Consider the following 20,409-nt stretch of genomic DNA (forward strand, 5'->3'; position numbering starts at 1 on the left):
ATCTCACCATAATGAATGCTTTCTGTCTTTATTATTTAACTTGACTTTTAAGATTACCTCGAACAATAAATTCACCTTAACTTTGTTTTGCTACCACTAGGCATTAATAGGTGCTGTATATTGAGATGACAATGGCTAAACTACTTTCGAATTGATATTGGGAAAAGCAAACAAACCACAGGAACAAAAACCCTTTATCTTTCTATGTACATCATAAGCCAGAGGCAGAATTTAAGTTACTATTTATGGAAGTGAGGATCGAATGCCTAGTACTGCAGATGATAAAAATTCACCCAAACTCTTATCTAACAACTCTACTTTCCTTATTAGTCCATGTTAATTTTAAATACACTTCTTGAAAAAAATATGGTTGTCAGCCCTTTTTTTTTTTTTTTTTTTTTTTCCTTTTCTTCTTTCTACTAATTATCTTGGACCTTTCCTGTTAACAGTATTCTAATAGGATCTGGTGGAATAATTATGAACCAGTCTTCATAGAAACTGGTTAAAAAATTATTTTTGGTGAAAACCAGTCTTTGTCTCATATTCCAATATCACCATCATTTTCCTTATAGCTCAAATCAAAATGCCACTGTCTTTAGTTCAAAATTCTTTGCCATAAAACATCTTCCTATTCTAAACTGCAAGCATTTATTTCCAGAGAGGCCTGATGTCAGCACTAACCACAGTCACACATTGTGTGACGGTTCAATCATTGTGATGACAGTTTTATCGCAAAAACAGGACAAGTGTTTTGGTCTCTCATGATACTAACATTGATGAGATAAAACACATATACTTTTTATCAATGTGTGCAAATTGAATTGTGAATTGGATGCCCTTGCTTGAAATTGTCGTATGAAATCTGAAACATATTTAGTAAAGTAATGTCTACAAATTTGACTGGGAGAGAATTTTATAAGCATTTTTTTAAATCTTGCTGTCTCTATAAAAGCTACTTTCACAAGACAAGTTTCACCGAAGTTGTTGGCTTCCAGGTGCCATCTCTGGTCAGACTTGAAGATTGTCACGTTGAGAGATCCGTGCTACAGCCAGCAGCATGTCACTGCTTTCACTCCGTAGACTTCCCTGTGTGATCCCCAGCCAGGAACTCAGAGTTTTTGAGCCTCTTTTTAATAAGTAAATTCATAATCACATTCCCAACTGCAGGAGTGTGACAGTGGGTCTGGGGGGGAATGGGAGTAGTAAGTTCATTTTATTTTTTATCCAGGTAAATATGTACACACTTTTTAAAAAATAAAATATTACTAAAAGATATGTAATACAAAAGTTTTTGTTCTCCATGTCTCTCCATTGCTGGATCCTGATCTCCAGGTGCAATTGTTTAATTCTTTGAGCTGGTTCTTCCCATACTTACTCCATTCTCTTACATAATGTGATTATACTGTGAATGCTCAATCTATCACTTTTAGGTATTATGTCTTGACTCTATAGTATGATGATTGAAGGGTTATATTTCTATTCACCCATATCCACTTTCCCTCCTGCTTGCCATTCACCCCGTACAGTTTTATCAAAATTGTTTGCTAAGTAAGAAGTCTCAATTTACATTACTAAAGTTGTGTCAGAATTGATCGCTGATGAGCCATAGAGTCATTTGTGATATGCTTCCTTTTTTATAACAAAGTTAATAATGACCATTTGGTTTTGGTTTTATTCATTGTCTTTGCTTTCTGTTTATCTATTGCTGTTTTTTCCAGTTGATTCTGAAGATTTCTTAGCACATGAACAACTTTTCCAAATGCTCAGTTACTGCCAACAGTTTGTCATGTCCAATCTGGACTGGCAGATCTTTAACCTGAAACACTGCTGGGGTTCTGCAATTCCCCGTATTCCTGGGCAGTTTGAGCCACAATTTCTTGTATCCCATCTTAATCCTATTTTTCCTTCTTTTTTGTTTCTAAGTCATAGTTTTTTCTCTCATTTGCTCAAGAATACTTTCGGTCAGCATGGAATTTTTTTTTAAGTCCAGAAATGTATAATTTTAGGTGGTTAATGACTTAACTAGAGATGGAACTCTAAGCTGAATCATTTTTCCTTCAAATTTTAAAGACATTGACTGGCAATCAAACATGCTGTTGAGAAGTCTCAAACAGTTATTATTCTTTTTATGTAACTTTTTTTTTTCTCCTTTCTAGAAACGTCTAAGGTTTCTTTTCTGTTCCCTGCTATTCTCAAATTTGTTATGTTTCTAGATCTAGGTCTTTTTTATTTATTGTTCTAAGCAATCCAAGTACTCATGTCTTTCAATTCTGAAACAATTTCTCATATATTCTTTGCTCATTTCTTCTCCTCAGTTGTCTCTATTGTCTCTCTCTCTCTCTGGAATTCTTATTAACTGGATATCTGCTCCCATTGTTTTTTTTATTTTTTTCCCCTATGATTTTCTATCTGGGAGTGGATAGAATTGTAATTGTAACGTCTGGGGGATTTTCTCAATTGTTCATTCTAACACATCTATTATAACTTAATTTTTTTTTTTTTTTTTGCTATAGGGGCACTTGGGTGGCTCAGTCGGTTAAGTGTCCAACTTCGGCTCAGGTCATGATCTCATGGTTTATGGGTTCCAGCCCTGAATCAGGCTCCATGCTGACAGCTCAGAGCCGGGAGCCTGGTTTGGATTCTGTGTCTCCTCTCTCGGCTCCTCCCCTGCTTGTGCTCACTCTCTCTCTCTCTCTCAAAAATAAACAAACATTAAAAAAAAAAATTGCTATCAAATATTTTGAATATCTGCAAATTGCACCATTTTCAAAGTATCCTTTGTGTTTTTTTTTTTATAGATGCATGATCTTCTCTATTGCTTTGAAGACACTGATTATAGTTTTTATGTGTCTGTGTTTTTATACATATTCTTATTTGTGCATTTTCTGTTTTCTCCATTTGTCTTTCTCCTGTTTGTTTTGGTCTCTGTTTTGCATCTAAGTTTTTAAGCTTTATAAGGAATCTTCTAAACTTTCATTTAATGTCTGCTGATCTTTTGCTATGTATCGATAAGGGACTCAAATGCTTATTGGAAATCGCATGGGAAATCCTTATCGACTGTTGGGTTTACAGGAGGGTGATTGGCTGGGGTTCTCACAATTTATAGGAAGTTCCCTGAAGGTCAGTAAAACAGTTCTTTTATTTGGGGCTATTCAGTGTTTCCAGAGAATAATCTTCAAATTGAATATATACCCTTGAGTGTCTTTCTTTTACATATCACAATATTGTTTTCTGATTTACCAAACCTGGAAAACTTTTCCACTTGTAACATATTCCCCAGTACCATTACCTTGTCAGTTTCCTAAGCTCAACACATGGAGGTTATTTTTATTTCACAAACTCTACACATCCTTTAGGACATGCAGATTTCTCTCTTCTTGTTACTGGCTCAACATTTTTACTCTTTATTCCAATTTCTGTACTGGCTTAGGCTCTTATCACCTTATGTCAATTCTTTTACTCATCAGAGTAAATGCAGTCCCTCATCCTTCACATCTGTGTTACAAAGAGCTACCGGGAAAAAATCAGTTCTCAAACAACTTTTTATTTTAATTGATCTGAATTTGGAAATAAATCCTGCACAAACTCTCTGCTTTGCTTTCCAGATTTTCCCCCTTTGTTCATCAGTCTGTAATATAACTTCTTTACTTCAGCTAAACAGAACTTGTTTTCTCTGTTCAACCAAAATAGGACCATTCTTGCTTCCTTTCTTTTCCTGTATGTTTCTTCTTCCACACAAACTGTTCCATGCCTTTCATGCTTGAACTTCGGGGTTATCTGGCTTCTTTCAGAATACAGCCAAAACCCTGCTTGTCTCTGGGGCTTTTCTCATAGGTGATAGCTGACTATTCATTCCTTTACTTGCTCTTTCGCACAAATTTTGTATTCATATCTGCAGTGGGGTTGAAAATTCCTTTAATCATTCACATTGTGTCACTTATTTTAAGTCAGCCTGGTGGCCCATACATCTGCACAAAAAGAGCACCCGGTAAATGATTCTTCTCATACCATGCTTTCAATAAGCATACTAGACAAAACTGAGTATATCAGAATAGTAAGATTCTTAAGTTGTACACTCTTTATGATATTTTGTATATTTTAAATTCTTACTCTACACATTCTCTTAGTATTTTCATCTGCCTTTGCTATTGCGTCCCCTCTATAAACAGTAAGCTCGTTCATTGTAGAGAATGTCTGTCTCCTTTTTCCTTTATTAACCCCTATTATATCATGTACAGTATTTGATATATAGCATATTAGAGATTCCTTTTTTAGCTCAGTGACTCTGTGTTACATTATCTAAATTTTTACATGTCAGATTTATATTTTTATATGAAATTCCAACTGCCATTTTTAAATTGTAGAAATTCCACAAAGTACTATAAAGGAGTTACAAACATTAACTTCCTAGAAATTGTATTTTATATGAAAAGGTCTCACTTGGCATCCCAAAGCCCTGGCTTCCCAAAGTATACTTACTAAGTAGGCCACAGAGATAAAATGCATGTATTAGCAAAGGCCTGTCTTGCATTTTAACATGCTAGAACTCTAAGGAATGGTAGGATATGCTAGCAATTTGGACATGAGGAAACTGAGGCCCACGCTCATGTGGGTGGATAGCTCAGCAGAAGCCAGGTCTCTCAACTTTCCTGCTAATACTGGCTTGCCTGCATTCTGCCAGGATGCTATATATAAAATACAATGTTTTTTATTCCATAACATCTTAGTAGGCAATGGTGCAAAATGTACAGCAAGCTTTTCTTTGGACTTCTAGAAAGTAATGCCAAAAATTATGGGTAGTTTCAAAGCCAGGATTTGAATTGCTTTGTTATTTAAAATATGAATGGGGGCTGGCACCTGGGTGGCTCATTTTGCACCTGACTTTGGCTCAGGCCATGATCTTGTGGTTTATGAGTTTGAGCCCCACATCAGGCTCTGTGTTGACAGCTCAGAGCCTGGAGCCTGCTTCGGAATCTGTGTCTCCCTCTCTCTTTGCCCTTCCCCTGCTCACACTCTGTCTCACTCTCTCAAAAATATACATCAAAAAAATTTTAGGGGCACCTGGGTGGCTCAGTTGGTTGGGCGTCTAACTTTGGCTCAGGTCATGATCTCATGGTTTGTGAGTTCAGGCCCTGCGTTAGGCTCTGTGCTGACAGAGCCTGCTTTGGCTTCTGTGTCTTCTCTCTCTGCCCCTCCCCACTCATGCTCTGTATCTCTCTCCTTCAGATATAAATAAACATTAAGAACATTTTAAAAAAATGTTAATTATGAATTGGGGGAGTAGGGAGTTCCAGGGACTTTAAGCAAGTAACGATTGAAGATGTTCTAAATTGTCGTAGCTGAGGAAAACAAGCAAAAAATACTCTTGTTGACATTAAATGACAAATTTTTCTTAGTGGATTTATATATTGTCCTTAATCTTTTAACAGCAAAATTAAAATTTTCCCATTTTGATTCTTTTTCAGCTACATGTGGTCGTTTGAGAAAGCTCACCTCAGCATGGTTCAGATAATCACAGGGCAACTTGTTGAGTCCTTTGATGAAGAATTTAGAACTCTCTATGCCAGATCCTGTGTCCCCAGTCCATTTGCCCAGGAAGAATCAGCAAGGGTGAAGCATGGCAAATCACTCTGGGAGAATGGCACCTACCAGCGTTCAGTTTCTTCACTAGCTTCTGTTTCCAGCCAAAGAAACCTTTTTGGCAGACAGGACAAAATTCACAAACTAGACTCTAGTTACTTCAAAAACAGAGGGATATACACTCTAAATGAACATGACAAATATAGCATAAGAAATCATGGCTACAAGCCTCATTTTATTCCAAATTTTAATGGTCCAAATACAGCCCGTCAGTATCAATCCAGTCAAATAAATGAAAATTGGAAGAGGCATAGTTATGCTGGGGAACAGCCGGAAACAACACCATACCTGCTGCTTAACAGGGCTCTGAATCGAAACATCAATCCTCCAGGTAATTGGAAAAAGCCTTCGGATAGTCTGAGTGTGGCGTCCTCATCACGAGGCGGCTATGCAGGTCACCGTAATACACCTGCCCAGAGTTTTGCTGATCGGCTTGCCCAGAGAAAAACAACAAATCTCGCAGAAAGGAACTCAAATGTGCGGCGGTCTTTTAACGGGACAGATAATCATATTCGCTTTTTGCAACAACGAATGCCAACCCTTGAACATACCACAAAGTCGTTCTTGCGTAACTGGAGAATCGAATCCTACTTAAATGATCATTCAGAAGCTGCACCTGATTCAAATGGATCGGCTCTAGGTGACCGGTTTGAGGGCTACGAAAGTTCTGAAAATTTGAAAGCCAATGCCCTTTATACTCATTCTCGGCTTCGTTCCTCTTTTGTGTTTAAACCCACTTTACCTGAGCAGCAGGAAGTTAACAGTTGTACAACCGGCTCCTCAAATTCAACTGTCGTCGGTTCCCAGGGAAGTGACACACATAAGGAGGTCCTGGACACCCCTACGAGTGTGCAGCATGTGACAGACAATCCCTTGCCGGAATCAACCCCGAAGCTCCCATTGCAGTCGGAGGCACCCAAAATACACACCTTGCAGGTTCCCGAAAACTACTCAGCTGTCTTACATCAAACTACAAATGGCCATCCAGAGTCAAACAACTATTTATATACATCCTTGTGTGTAAATAAGCAGACAGAAAATCCAAAGAATCAACAAAATGAGAATCTGCTCAAAAGGCGAAGTTTTCCATTCTTTGACCACTCAAAAGCCAATTTAGATCACGGACACAGTAAGCATTATGTATATAGTACACTCACCAGGAGTCGAGTTAGACAACCAGAAAAACCCAAAGAGGATTTGCTGAAAAGTTCTAAGAGCATGCACAATGTGACTCAGAGCGCGGAAGAGGACAGGGAGGTCATCAAGAGAGACCCTCCGAGTGGCACTACCACCAAGTCAATTTCCATTGCTGCTTTGCTTGAAATGAATAAAGATGAACCTAGCAAAGAACTGACTTCAAAAAAGGAAGTTAAAGGTTCGCCAAGTTTTTTGAAAAAGGGGTCTCAGAAGTTAAGGTCATTACTTAGCCTTACCCCAGAAAAGAAAGAAAATCTATCCAAAAATAAAGCACCTGCCTTTTATAGAATGTGTAGCAGTTCTGACACGTTAGTTTCTGAGGCTGAAGAGAATCAAAAACCAAAGAAGTCAGAGCCAAAAATTGATTCATCTCCCAGAAGAAAGCGTTCTTCCTCATCAAACTCTCAAGGCAGTATTCACAAGAGTAAGGAAGATGTAACAGTTAGCCCATCCCAGGGGATCAGTTCTCCATCCGAGGAAGGTAGTAAAACAATACCTTCTTCAGGTACAGTTGAGAACAAGTTCTTGGAAAGGGCAGGTGATGCTTCTGCCCCTAGATTTAACACCGAACAGATCCAATACCGAGATTCAAAGGAGATTAATACAGTTCTTGCTCCTGAAAGAAAACCAGCTTCTTCTCCAAGACCAAAGCCCAATGAGCTTCTAAGATCTCACTCAACTGACAGGCGCGTTTACAGTCGTTTTGAGCCATTTTATAAGATTGAAAGCTCTATTCAGCCTGCAAGCAACCTGCCAAATACTGGTGTGCATCGCCCAGAAATAAAATCCACAACTGTGGGCAATAGTTATGGCAGGTCCAGCCCACTGCTTAATTACAATACTGGTGTATATCACTCATACCAGCCAAATGAAAACAAGTTCCGAGGATTTATGCAGAAGTTTGGAAACTTCATACACAAAAATAAATGAAATACTGTAACTTCAAATAGTTTTAAAAATACAAATGACTGTAACTATAAATATTTGTCCAAAGAACCCTGTGGATGGTTTTTGTAACATGTCAATAGATTTCTATAGGGACAGTTTGGGGGTATGATGTAAATGTTTACCAGTGTACTAATGTATACAGTAAAGTTCTGTGTGATAAAGTTAGTTGTACTTAATTGCAGTGTAGATGGAATGTCTCTATACACATGACTTTTAAATGGTAGTGGTAAAAAAAAAAATGTAATTGTTTTCTTCGGACTGAAGATCTTAAGTCTCAAAATAGAAACTTTAGTGGAGAGATGGTGTATGGATTTTAAGCATTCATTCTAAAGCCTTTCCCTTGAAAAAAGGATCATTATACTCTCAATGGCCCTTTATAATATATCTTTATGGGTTCTCATATCTTCACATTATGAGAAAATAGGACAAAGCCTTTTTGGGTTTTAATTATCTTTAAATTCTACAGGGTAACTCGTTATATTTTATTAGTGTTTTATTAATTTTCCTGTGGAACATATGCAACTGGTTGGGCAGCAACAGTACAATTTAAGTTATATAGCTCAGCACATCTTTCATTTTAACTGAGGTGTTTGCAGACTCTCAGCCTCATATAGTACATGGTAGGAATTTCTTTTCCTAATTTTTTGAAAACCATCCAGGTTGTGTTTCTTTCCACTCTGGACCAAGGGAGTCTATATTCCACTCACCAGTCAGCTGCTGAACTTTTATAACCATTCCTTCTTTGAAACTTAGAGCAAGCAATAGATATTTGGGAAACTTGAATTGTAAACTTCTGCCTAAATTTTTATCTTGGATTAATATGGCAATGCTTAGTGTTTTGCTTACAAAAATCCTTGATCTTTTTTACACTGTGCCAAATACAATATGACTGTGTACTGTTTTCATAAAAGTTCTGTGATGAAACTGAGAATTGGTATCTGGCCCATTTCTTCCATGACAGTCGAGCCTGGTTGAAAGTTTTAAATCCTTCGATATCTTAATCTGATGATGATATTTACATCAGAAGATACCCTTTGCCTTTCTTAGAGTAATGAGATTAAAGGCCCACATCCATTAAAGAGATTTAACTTGACTTTACTTCATCCACAAAGTACAGAATTCAAGAAACAATGCATCATTTGAGAAGTGTGAAGTGTTTCTATAAGACTTTAAATATATTATTCAACAGCTTCTGAGCTGCAGTGTGGCCAGTATGTTGTTTAAAAATTCAAGACTAAGTTAAATAATGTCTATGTCATTAAATTAAAAGAACAGCCTTAAAATGTCAGTCATTAAAATAATTGTCCATAGTATTAAAATACCATGATAAGAACCTGACAAGAGAAAACATGACAGTAGGGAAAATAAAACCTAACATTTATTGAGCACTTTTATAGAACCTATAGTTCTCACAACAATTATTTTGCGGTACTTTGTCCTCATTATTTGTAGGTGATGATTGAGGTGATAAATGAGAGGTAAGGCCCCTAACTCACGCAGTTAAAAGGTAATGGTGCTAAAGTGTCTAACATGCAGTCATATCCCTCCCAAATGTGTTCAATATTGGCCTCACCTGAACTATTGAGAATTAAATGAGAGAATGTTTATATTTTCTGATTCAACAGTAATCTGCTAAGAAAGGTTTAGTTGAATTCCACTGGACAACAAGGACACACAGGGGCTTAAAATAATCATAGTAGGTGAGATAGGGAATGAAATTGACATTAATTTCCGATTGTAACTTAGCAGGCCAGGTTTAATTGCTAGGCCACCATTTTGATCTTGTGCTGGATAACCTGTGACAACAAAAAGAAGGAAAAGGAACTATAAGTGAATTTAACCTGTGTTTGTGCTAGGGAAAGCAGTCCATTGGGTTAGGAAGCTGGGCAGGGAATGGAACTCAATGTTAAATATATGATCCCCTTAACTCTTGACAATGGCCCTGTGAAGTACGTACATCCTTTTTTGCAAATGAGAAAACTAGTCCTCAGAGAAGTTACAAAATCTTCCAAGAGTTGCATGGCTCTGAATTGGTATAACTGGGTTTAAACACAAAAGCCTGTAGTTTTAATACCTTTTTTTTTTTCTTTTTGAGAGAGAGAGAGTGTGACCAGGGGTGGGGAAGAAGGGGGGGGTTGGCCAGAGGACCAAAGCTGGGTCTATGCTGACAGCAGCAAGCCCGATGTGGGGCTCGAACTCATGAACCGCGAGATCATGAACTGAGCCGAAGTCGGACGCTCAACCAACTGAGCCACCTAGGTGCCCCCTGTAGGTTTGGTACTATACCTTACCATACCTTGTGGGCTTCTACTCCACCATGATTGAGGAACCTTTCCTGAAAGTTGTCTCTCTCCTTTGCTCTATCTTTACAAATTGTAGAAATATACCAGTAACTGTACAGCAATAGCATTTTAGAAACACAAATCCAGAATATAAAGTCAGTTTAACATTATTCATAAAAGTGGGTTTTAAGACTCATAATCTTATTGTTATAAGAGTCCCATTGTTTTGGAAAGCTGTGTAATAGATTGGAAATTTGGCACAGTTCCTAATAAATTAATATCATAAAAACAAAATTGAGAAGGAAAGTTATTTTTCTTTCTTGAAAAATAATAACAGGAAAAGTAGCCAGTTGTATTTACAAAAATTTTGCATTTTTTAAATGACCTTTGGAATGTGCATTTCCTTATGATCAGATAAATTCAGTTGCAATGAAAAAAACCTAATTGCTAGTGGGTTGGTCTTCAGAATCCTCTGGCAATTGTATAATCTTCATATATTAGTATAAAATTATTAAAAATCATTAGAATTGGAGACCAGTGAATGAAAGAGATTTTTCATTTTGCTCTTAGAAAAAGTCACTTTTATAATTATGGACCATGGTCCTTTACCCACTCACCAAAGGCAGAACCCATAGCTAACCAAACCAAATTGACTTTAATATTACCCATTCTTTGTCTCTTAGATGGGGCAAGGGGATAATGGGCTAATTGTCTTCAGGCAGCTCTGAAATTGGAGGCCCTAAAATGTAGAGCAAGATAACTTTGAAGCTGAAATTACATAGACTAGTTTTAATCATGTTTAATTACAAGCAAAAGCTTGTTGCTTTTTTGTACAGCCACTGCCATCATTTCTGGAAGCATAGATAGCTTTTAAATAGTCCCTGAATCCCTCCTCTCCCTAGTGGAATTGAGAAGTGCAGGGTGCTTTATTTCATCTACCTGTGACAAGTAGCTTGGGCTTTTGCACAGATTTATATTCTTCTACCTTTTTTTTCCCCTTTTATTTATTTATTTTTTCCTCCAGAAACATCTGTATTTCAGAATCTATACTTTCCAAAGTTTCTGTGGCTGAGAAATTCCTCAGGGTTAACATTGAGTAAGCACGTAATATTTCAGATAATTTACTCAAGAGTTTAAGTTTTAAACAGACACTATCCAGCTTTATGAATATAATCATTTCGAGCAAAACAGTTTTTCTCCCCATGTCAATATTGGTGGAAAGATAATGGCACTTAGATGTATTTTCATATTACGGTTTGGTAAGGCAGTTTTTACTCTCTACATCGTACATTAGTTTGTACACAGAAACTCAAAAAGATAGGTACAATTTCAAGGTAGTTTTGGGCAGATGTCTTCAGAATAGTTGAAGTGCCTACATCCTGAACATGCTGGTATCTCTCTACTATTATGATTGGGATTAGCCACATTTCTAATGTGGTGTGTTGAGTGATGGGTATATGTTGGCAGTCTACTTTTTATGGAAGCAAATGACCTTGTTTAACCAAGATGACATCTAGTGTGATCCAGATAAGCAAAGAAGAAGTTGAACTCTGGCTACATTCAACTTTAACTTTACTCCAGATTATCCAGTTATTCAACTCTTATTCCACAGATACTTGTCTTTCGTGAATATCTGTTGACTCAATATGACTATGGCCAAGGGGTGTAAAGAAGAGTCTTTGTTTCACATTAACTACATGTGATATTGTTTGAAAAAAAGTTTGTCTTAATAGTTAGTTTGGTTCTAGAATACTTAAAATTAGAAGGATGAAATTATAAACCAAAGAGTCAATTTTTGTATACATAACTGTTATCAAAGAAGTATTCTTCCAAATTAGCCTGGTTTTAGATCTAATAAATAAATATTAACTAATTTTGTACAAACATCAATATACTGTACGTTGTTTGTTTTTTATCTTCAGATATATATGCATTTCTCCATTTAAGCACACGTTTTCACTTAGCTTTATATCATGAATTTAAATTTGTGCACATTTTAATGTTTATGAATTTTGAAATAATATCTTAAACACTTTAGGTTTTATTTTTGATTAGCAATTATATTTCATACAATAATTTATCCATATTTGATATCCAGTGACAATACTCTCCCTTAAGCACAATATCATATACATTCATTCTCTATTTCTATTTCTACTGGAATATATAGTTATTTTAAATAACTTGGCACTTTGAAAAATAGAGGAAATTTTGTTAAAAAATTGATAGCTGACCTTTGTATAATGTTACAGCATTTAGCTTGTGTAAAATATTCTTAAGGTGCATTTGTACTAGATCAATTAGTGACATTAAATAATCTAGAGTCTGAAAGTTATTTAAAACTCAAAATACATTTTTTTCTAGAAAAAAATGCCCTTTATATCACAGATTAAGATGCAGTCAAATACTGTGTATTGGGAATTAAGTCGTGTTGTTTTAAAGGCAAATGTAAGTAAGTATAATTTAAGTAGGTAAGTATAATTTTAAGGAAAAATCTTGAATTTGTCTCCATTTACCATAAATATAGACGTTTAACAAAAACCTAGTTCAATGGAATGATAAGGAAAATAGATAAGGGTTTACTTTTGTGACCATACTAAGACCAACCTGAGGTAATTGGACTAAAGTTGAAAGGGGACTGAAAGGAGTAAGCATGTGCCCTGCTTGTGGGAAAGAATTACACGAGGTGAAATTACCTGAGCTGAAAGCAGTGAGAGACTAAAGCAAGAAATATAGAGATGAAAACTCCTCTGAGTTAACAAAATGCAACATGCCAAATGGGACATTTCTCCCATAATAATCTATTTCAACAATCTGCCTTTTTTTTGTTGTTTTTTGATGGTCACACATATGCTTTTATTCTGAACAGCAAATAGGACACTTCCAGCAGTAGTAAAAAAATAATAACAATTTACAAAAGTGAAAATTTGGTGACGTCTTCTGGTTGGAACCCTTGGGAGCTCATATGTAGATGACAACCCAGAGCAGCAAGAAGCAGGACTCCAAAGCCCATGAAGAGCGAGGCAACCTAGGAGATGAGGAGATCTTTGCTGATACACCGACTGTACTTGGTACCTCATAAAGAACTAAGCACGAAGAAATGCAAATGGCCAACAGCACCACAGTCAGATGGGGGAAGACAGCCAGCTTCACTGGGCTGGTTTATCTACTCACAGCCTCAAGATCCATTTTGCTAGGCACAGGGTAATCCACTCCTCTGCCACTGGAATCCAATCTGACTCATTTTAACACACATACTGGGAACCTACTTTGTTCCAAGTATGCAGGTTGTAGTAGAACATTGATGTAAGGGAAAAAAAGAGAATGTCTGGATAATCAGATGCTGCTGCAAATTTTCATGAGTGTTTTAAGAATAGCCCAAACTAACAGCAAAAATGTGTATCTTACCCGAAGTCTGTCCTAATTTGTGCCTTGATGTACTCCTAGTGTCTAGCAAAGTGCACAGAAGAGTTGCCTGATAGTCTGTGTATGCATTCTATCATTTCCTTAACTGTAGTTAGATAAATACATACATTAAAATGTACATATTATAGGTATCTAAATAGCCATTTGTACTAAAAAATATGGATGGATAAATGCAGCAGGAGTCCTAGCTTAAATTTCAGCCACATTTACCCTACAATCTGGACATCTTTACAGGTCCAACAGATCTGTTTTCTGAGGATACATATATTGGAAGAAAAGGAAACCCCTGATGAAGAATTCATTCTGAAGGAAAATGGAGTAGAGCTGCTCAAATTCAGCTCAGAGAAACTTGGCGCACAAGGGAAGGAAGTGGTGACCATGTGTAAAGTCATTCAGATTGTCCAGCAATGTCAGTCATCTATGTGGGACTGCAGCAGAAGAGTGACTTCCCTAAAATCTCCACGGATGGTACATGGAGAGTCCAGTGTCAGGGCCGCCGCCATGGGTGCCTTCACCATGACCCTCAGCACACAGCCTCCCATTTTCAACAGCAGCGTCTCTGCTGACGTTAAGTTACAGCTACAACTGCAGACTCTACGCTGAACAACAATGAGGTACATCTACCAGTTTTGGTGTGAGCAGCGATTGGCCACGATACCACAGGGGGCCAGAGCAGAAAGGAATATGTACCATGAGGAAGCCAAGATAGTAAAACCTTCTAGGGACTCCTAGAACATATACAGTGGGGAATTAGGAGGGGTGGAAATTCCACCAGAACAGAGTTAGATGGGAACTTACTGTTCCCTTATTACTGAACTAGAATGGCTTGGGCAATACAAGTCATGTCTGTCACCTATCCACAACAAACAAAGTATTTATGACAAAATTCGCAAAATGAATTTGATAGAATGGTCTCCACTGTTTTAATTAGAAAGAGGTAAATGGGAGGGGGAGAAGCCAATCCCACCCCCCCCAAACAAAATAAAAACAAGAACCTTTATCAGGGACTTAATTTAGAGAACAACTTTCAGGGTACATCCTGATATCAACACATTTTACATTTACACTTTTTTTCTAGCTGTAGGAATAAAAATTTTTAACAATCTTTATGTGTCTCGATTACCAGGGACACTCAACTAGATTTAGTAGACCATTTTTTTTTTAATTTTTACTTTTATTTATTTATTTTTTGAGAGAGAGCATGAGCATGTACTCCAGCTAGGGAGAGAGGCAGAGTGACAGAGGGAGAAAGAGAATCCTAGGCAGGCTGCACACCCAACATGGAGCCCAGTGCAGGGCTTGACCTCATCAAGTGTGAGATCATGACCTGAGCCCAAATATAGAGTCTGTCACTTAACTGACTGAATCAGCCAGGCTCCCCTAGTAGACCACATTTTTTAAAGAAAGTTCTTTTGGGATGTGTGTGTGTATGTGTGTGTGTGTGTAGCTTTACAAACTACCAAAATTTTATTTTGGTTCACTACTAAGACTAAATAAGATACTCATTACATTAAAATAAGTATTCTAGTTAATAAGGATCTACGATAAAGCTCAGAACTGGATGTGTTTTTATAAATGGGATGTCAACTGAAAGAAAGCCAACCTCAAAATAGGTTAGTAAATGCTTTATTTGTTGTCTTACTGGGAACCAAAGCGCAGCAAACAGTTTTTTCAAATTGCTTTGAGGAACTTCTCCCAAGCTTGTTAGCTTCAAGGGATGATATTTACAAAAAGGGGAAAGGGGTGTACATGCTTGCAAGCAGTTCTCCAAGTACGTGTGTGTCACAAGGTATATAACTGGTTACATTTACAAAAATTAGGGTTTTCTGATTTCCACACAGACAGGAAAGCAAGACCCTTAGGTCCTCTTAATACATTGTTTTTTTGTTTTTTTGTTTTTGTTTTTGTTTTTTTTTTAATTGTATCTGATTGTCCAAAAGTACTGCCTGCTTACCTCTACTTAACTAGTTTTCTGGTTCTTCCCGTTTTTGATATCTCATTGAGGTCACTTGACACATTCACAGAAGTGGACGTCAGTTACCTATGGCAGTTTTCGTGCACATTTCCCCTCTTAGTCAAATTGCAGCTTATGGCAGACAATGGTGACCAAGTATCTCTTTGTCCCAGGGCACTAGGACGGTTACTGCCTAGCCGGATAAATGAGGCAAACATGTCTTAAAAAGGATAACCATCTGCAAACTTCTAAATTTGCTAAAATTTAGGAATTTTATAGCCTGAGGTATTTCATTGTGTCTAGGTATAAACTGCCAAATCTTATACAGAACGGTATATATTATTTATAGTATCCAGACGTTTGACCATCATTAGCTCAGTGCAAGTCTGAGTAAAGCCGTGCACACAACGAGAAGTTAATTTGTATAGTAAATATGTTAACAGTAAAAAGGCTAATGTCTTAGCTAGAAACATTAAAATAAGTTTAAATCAAGAATATCAGAACTAAACCAGTTAGCTAACATTTCCCCAAGACTGGGTGTTGGGTCACTTAAACCTGATCTTTGGTATGATTAGCTTATTCTGGCATGGTGGAGCCCCCTGACTTAATCTACCCTCATGCGGAGTCAGCCACACAAATATGTCCCATATCTGGAATCAGTTTTCACCAAAAGTCCTTGTGGTGTGGTTACAAATTAACATTCTCCCCCCTTTTGATGATTTTTTTTCCTTAGAATAACATCACAGATTGGGGCGCCTGGGTGGCGTAGTCGGTTAAGCGTCCGACTTCAGCCAGGTCACGATCTCGCGGTCCGTGAGTTCCAGCCCCTCGTCGGGCTCTGGGCTGATGGCTCAGAGCCTGGAGCCTGTTTCCGATTCTGTGTCTCCCTCTCTCTCTGCCCCTCCCCCGTTCATGCTCTGTCTCTCTCTGTCCCAAAAATAAATAAACGTTGAAAAAAAAAATTAAAAAAAAAAAAAGAATAACATCACAGATCAACACTGTTCCCTCTTAGCTGGAGTTTAACTGTACTGTTCTGGACCTGGTAAGAAGTCTGTTTCATAGCTCATGAACCAGTCTTAGTCTTGGGAACAGGTCAGTTCAAACAGTTGTCTCATTTCAAGAGGTGGTCCTACAGATGGGTTCTCAAAGTTAGCCCACTGTGCAAGCAGTTAGATTTACTAAGAACAGAAAAGAAAGAAAAGAAAAGCACAGGTTAATGGAGCAAATTATAAATCAGGTGTCTGAGTCCTGAGTGCTATCAGTGAGATGATTTCTATGTTGGCTCGAAGCATCTTCAGATGGAGTGAGGGCGGGCAGTGCAGTCTGATAGATTTTCCTGATTCAGTTTGAATGTCTCTGGTGATCTTTCTGTGTGGCCATACAGCAACAGGCATGAAGATTATCTAAAAATGGCCATTGTGAAAACTAAAGTACTAAGCAATTGTGAACTGTTTGTTATACCAGTATTTCTTAGATGAACGAATTTATGAATACATTTAATACGTTTTAGAAAGATGCCTTCTTGTAGCAAATTTATCAGCATGGTACAAAATATGTTTCTTAATAGACCCAAGTATCTTTAGTTTCTCTATATTAGGAAGTCAAAGGTAGATAACCTATGTTAGTAATTAATGTTTTAGTATCTTACCTTATTTGAAAATGATGTAGGTATTTAGTGGCTATCCTTCATATAATTTAACTTAGCAAACTCGAAAGTTTTAAATTACCAAAACAAACAAACAAACAAACAAACAAAATCAGGGGACATACTTTAAGCAGACACAAATATTGCTGAAAAATTTATAAACTTTTCTATCTACTTGTTATTAATAAAAAAATTGAGATGTTTATCAGGTTTATCAGCTATCATTTTTTAAATTATCTTTCTTGCTGATAAATTCTGTAACAGAGGTAAGATGAGCTTATTTGAGTTTTAGTAAACCTAGGTAGAATACAAGTATTGTATTCAATGTTGACAACTAAAAAAATCCTATTTTAATTAAACCAACAAACTTCAATTAGCGTTTTTTTAAGTTTTTTTATTTATTAATTTTTTTTTCTAATGTTTATTTTTGAGAGAGAGAGAGAAACAGCACAAAGCAGGGAAGGGGCAGAGAGAGAGGGAGACACAGAATCCAAGCAGGCTCCAGAAAGCTTGCAGGGGTGGGGGTGGGGCGGAGGTTGGGCTCAAACTCACAAACCTGGAAATCATGACCTGAGCTGAATCAGCTACTTAACCAACCAAGCGACCCAGGCACCCGTTTTGTTTTGTTTTGTTTTGTTTTGTTTTGTTTTTTTAAGAGAGAGAACCCGCCCACCCCTGTGAGAACAGGAGAGGGACAGAGAGAGAGGGAGAGAGAGAATCTCAAGCAGAGATGGTATTTGTGTCCCAGTTTTCTCTCCAGTTAGCCTGGTGAAATCGGAAGTGCTCCGAATGCTGAGCAAGCAACTCTCTCGTGCATCCCTCGGCAGAGCAGCTAAATTATCTGTATTGTGAGCCGGAATCCCCACCAGACCACTGCAGGGCATACGCTTAATGTCTGCACTCTCCAGTGAGACGAGCTCCTGGCCCTTGAGTCTGGATTTCAGAATCTCATGTATGTCATTGTAGCATCGAGTATTCAAATTGCCAAAATTATGAAGAATCTTTGATTACTGGGATGAAGATTTGTCTCTCCCACAGAACTGCAACCTGTGCTCCACACACAACAGCGCCCCCTTCTGAATGATGCAGGAGGAACGAGACAACGTGTGGGTCCAGGAACCTGTGTTAGGAACAAAATGGCACACTTTCCTGACTGTAGGAGAAAGAAAGAACCGTTAAGACCCGAAACCCGTGTCACACACGGAATGGCATCTTTTCTTGACTTTGCAGAAGAAAGAAAAGAAACAACAGTGAATAAGCTCTGGACCATCTACCAAGTTGGGAGGTCCAGATCCCAGGAAGAACATAGTCTATTTATTATACTCCATCTAAGGAGACTGTTGGGCACAGGAGGCCATGCCAGTACCAAAGCTCCATTTCCTGGTGGAGTGCAGCTGAGAAAGTGGTTGTCTCTTCTGGGGTCTTTGTGGTTGCCAAATTGTCAACGGAAAGAAAGCCAAGCTCAAAATAGGTTAGTAAATGCTTTATTTATTGTCTTACTGAGGACCATAACCCAGGAAACAGTCTTTGAGATTGCTTTGAGGAACTCTTCCAAAGCTTGTTAGCTACAGGAGGTTATATATACAAATCCCTAGAGAGAGGATTCATGCTTGCAAGCAATTCTCCAAATACTTGTGTCACAGGTAAAGCAGGTTACAGTTGTAAAACTTAAGGTTTTCTGATTTCCACATAGGAGAAAGACCTTTAGGTCCTCTTCATACATTATGTTTTTGTCATATCTGGTTATTCAAAAATATTGCCTGCATGCCTCCACTTAACTGGTTTTCTGGTTCTTCCTGTTTTTGATATCTTGTTGAGATCACTTTCGACATTCACAGAAGGCTGACATCAGTCACCTACTACAGTTTTAGTCCACAGGGGAGTCCACACTTGGTTCGAGTTTTGTGTTCTCCCCCAAGCAGAATATAATACTGCTTTTTTAAAGACAAAAGAAAATTCCGTTGTTTGTTTTGCTAATTTAAGTATAACATAATGTGCATTGAGCTTTGCAAAGCATTTCTTAAAATGTGTTTTACGTGAATCAGAGTTAAACAACCTTTGTTCTATCAAGTGTTTTCACAGTGCTTAGCACAGGGAAGGGACTGACTGTAAGTGCTAATCTCATTTGATTTCCAGAGGAAAAACTAGAGAATATTTTGCATTCTAATCATGATAAGATGAAAGGCCTTGCTTTAAAATAAAATTAGATAAACATAAAAGGAAGAGCAGAGGGAAGGTGAAAACCTGAATGTACTTCTATCTTCTGGCAAAACACTTTTTGACACTGAACTTCTTTGTACTTGATTTCCTTTATAATGCATGAAAATAATTATTTGATACTTTGTAGAAGTATTTGAATATTAAAGATGTTTACTTTGTAATTTGGGTTCCCTCGAAAAAAGGGCACAAGATAAATATTAACACAGCAGGACCAGCAATTTTTAAGTGAGGTTATGTAGTTTTCTCCAGTAAACTCAAAGTTTGATAAAGAGGTTGATTTCCAGATGTTGCAAATTAAAACTTGAAACATGTGAAGGTAAAATACATGTTTAAATATCATCTAGCTTAAGATGTTTTTGAGTGAGTTCCAAAAAATCAAAAACCAGAGGTTTGGGGCACCTGGGTGGCTCAGCCAGTTAAGTGTCCAACTTCAGCTCAGGTCATGATCTCATGGTTCCTGAGTTCAAGCCTCACGCTGGGCTCTGTGCTGACAGCTCAGAGCCTGGAGCCTGCATTGGATTCTGTGTCTCCCTCTCTCTCTGCCCCTCCTCCGCTGATGCTCTGTTTCTCTCTTTCTCAAAATAATAAACATTTAGAAAAAGAAAAGAAAAAAGAAAACCAGAGATTACCAGTTGGCTAGAATGGAATGATGGCGCGGGGTGGGGGGGGGGGGGGTGTGCGGGGCAGGGCCATGGGCAGCAGGTGCTGCTCTAGCTCCTCTTGCTGCCCAGGTTCTGCTCGGGCTTTCTGTCACTTGCAGGGAGTTATAGCTCTTCCATTTGTAAAAAGGACAGCATCCCATTTCCTCTTATTGGACTCCTAAATGCAATGGTTTTAGCGACTGTGAGATTTGTCAATGTATAATGAACGTGAGAGGCCAGTTTTAAGTTACCTTTATCTCAGATCATGGAATCCTAAAAACGTTTGGGATTCTGACTGACTACTACCATAGCAATACACCTCAGTTTGGCTAGTGGCAAAACATGTGTTTAAAGTGTGGCAACCAGGAGTGATCCTTATCCACACTAAATTGTGGATTTTAGACTAGTTGCATACTTTTCTACATCTGGCTCCATATTGACTTCTCCAAATTCAAG

The 20,409-nt window shown here is 37.7% G+C and overlaps 1 protein-coding gene and 1 pseudogene across 1 annotated transcript in view; one reads left to right on the forward strand and one right to left on the reverse strand.

Annotated features, from left to right (window-relative positions):
• The window catches only part of FAM83B (family with sequence similarity 83 member B), a 92,272-nt gene extending 80,315 nt beyond the window's left edge, over nucleotides 1–11,957 (forward strand). The window contains exon 5 of the mRNA XM_003986249.5: nucleotides 5,466–11,957. Coding sequence (XP_003986298.2) covers nucleotides 5,466–7,767 — 2,302 coding nt within the window. The 3' untranslated portion in view covers nucleotides 7,768–11,957. The remainder of the gene's footprint in view (nucleotides 1–5,465) is intronic.
• A 1,071-nt stretch (nucleotides 11,958–13,028) lies between these two features.
• LOC101088240 lies at nucleotides 13,029–13,256 on the reverse strand (annotated as a pseudogene).
• Between the last annotated feature and the right edge of the window lie 7,153 nt (nucleotides 13,257–20,409).

The sequence above is a fragment of the Felis catus genome, chromosome B2, assembly GCF_018350175.1.
Source record: "Felis catus isolate Fca126 chromosome B2, F.catus_Fca126_mat1.0, whole genome shotgun sequence".
NCBI classification, from domain to species: Eukaryota; Metazoa; Chordata; class Mammalia; order Carnivora; family Felidae; genus Felis; species Felis catus.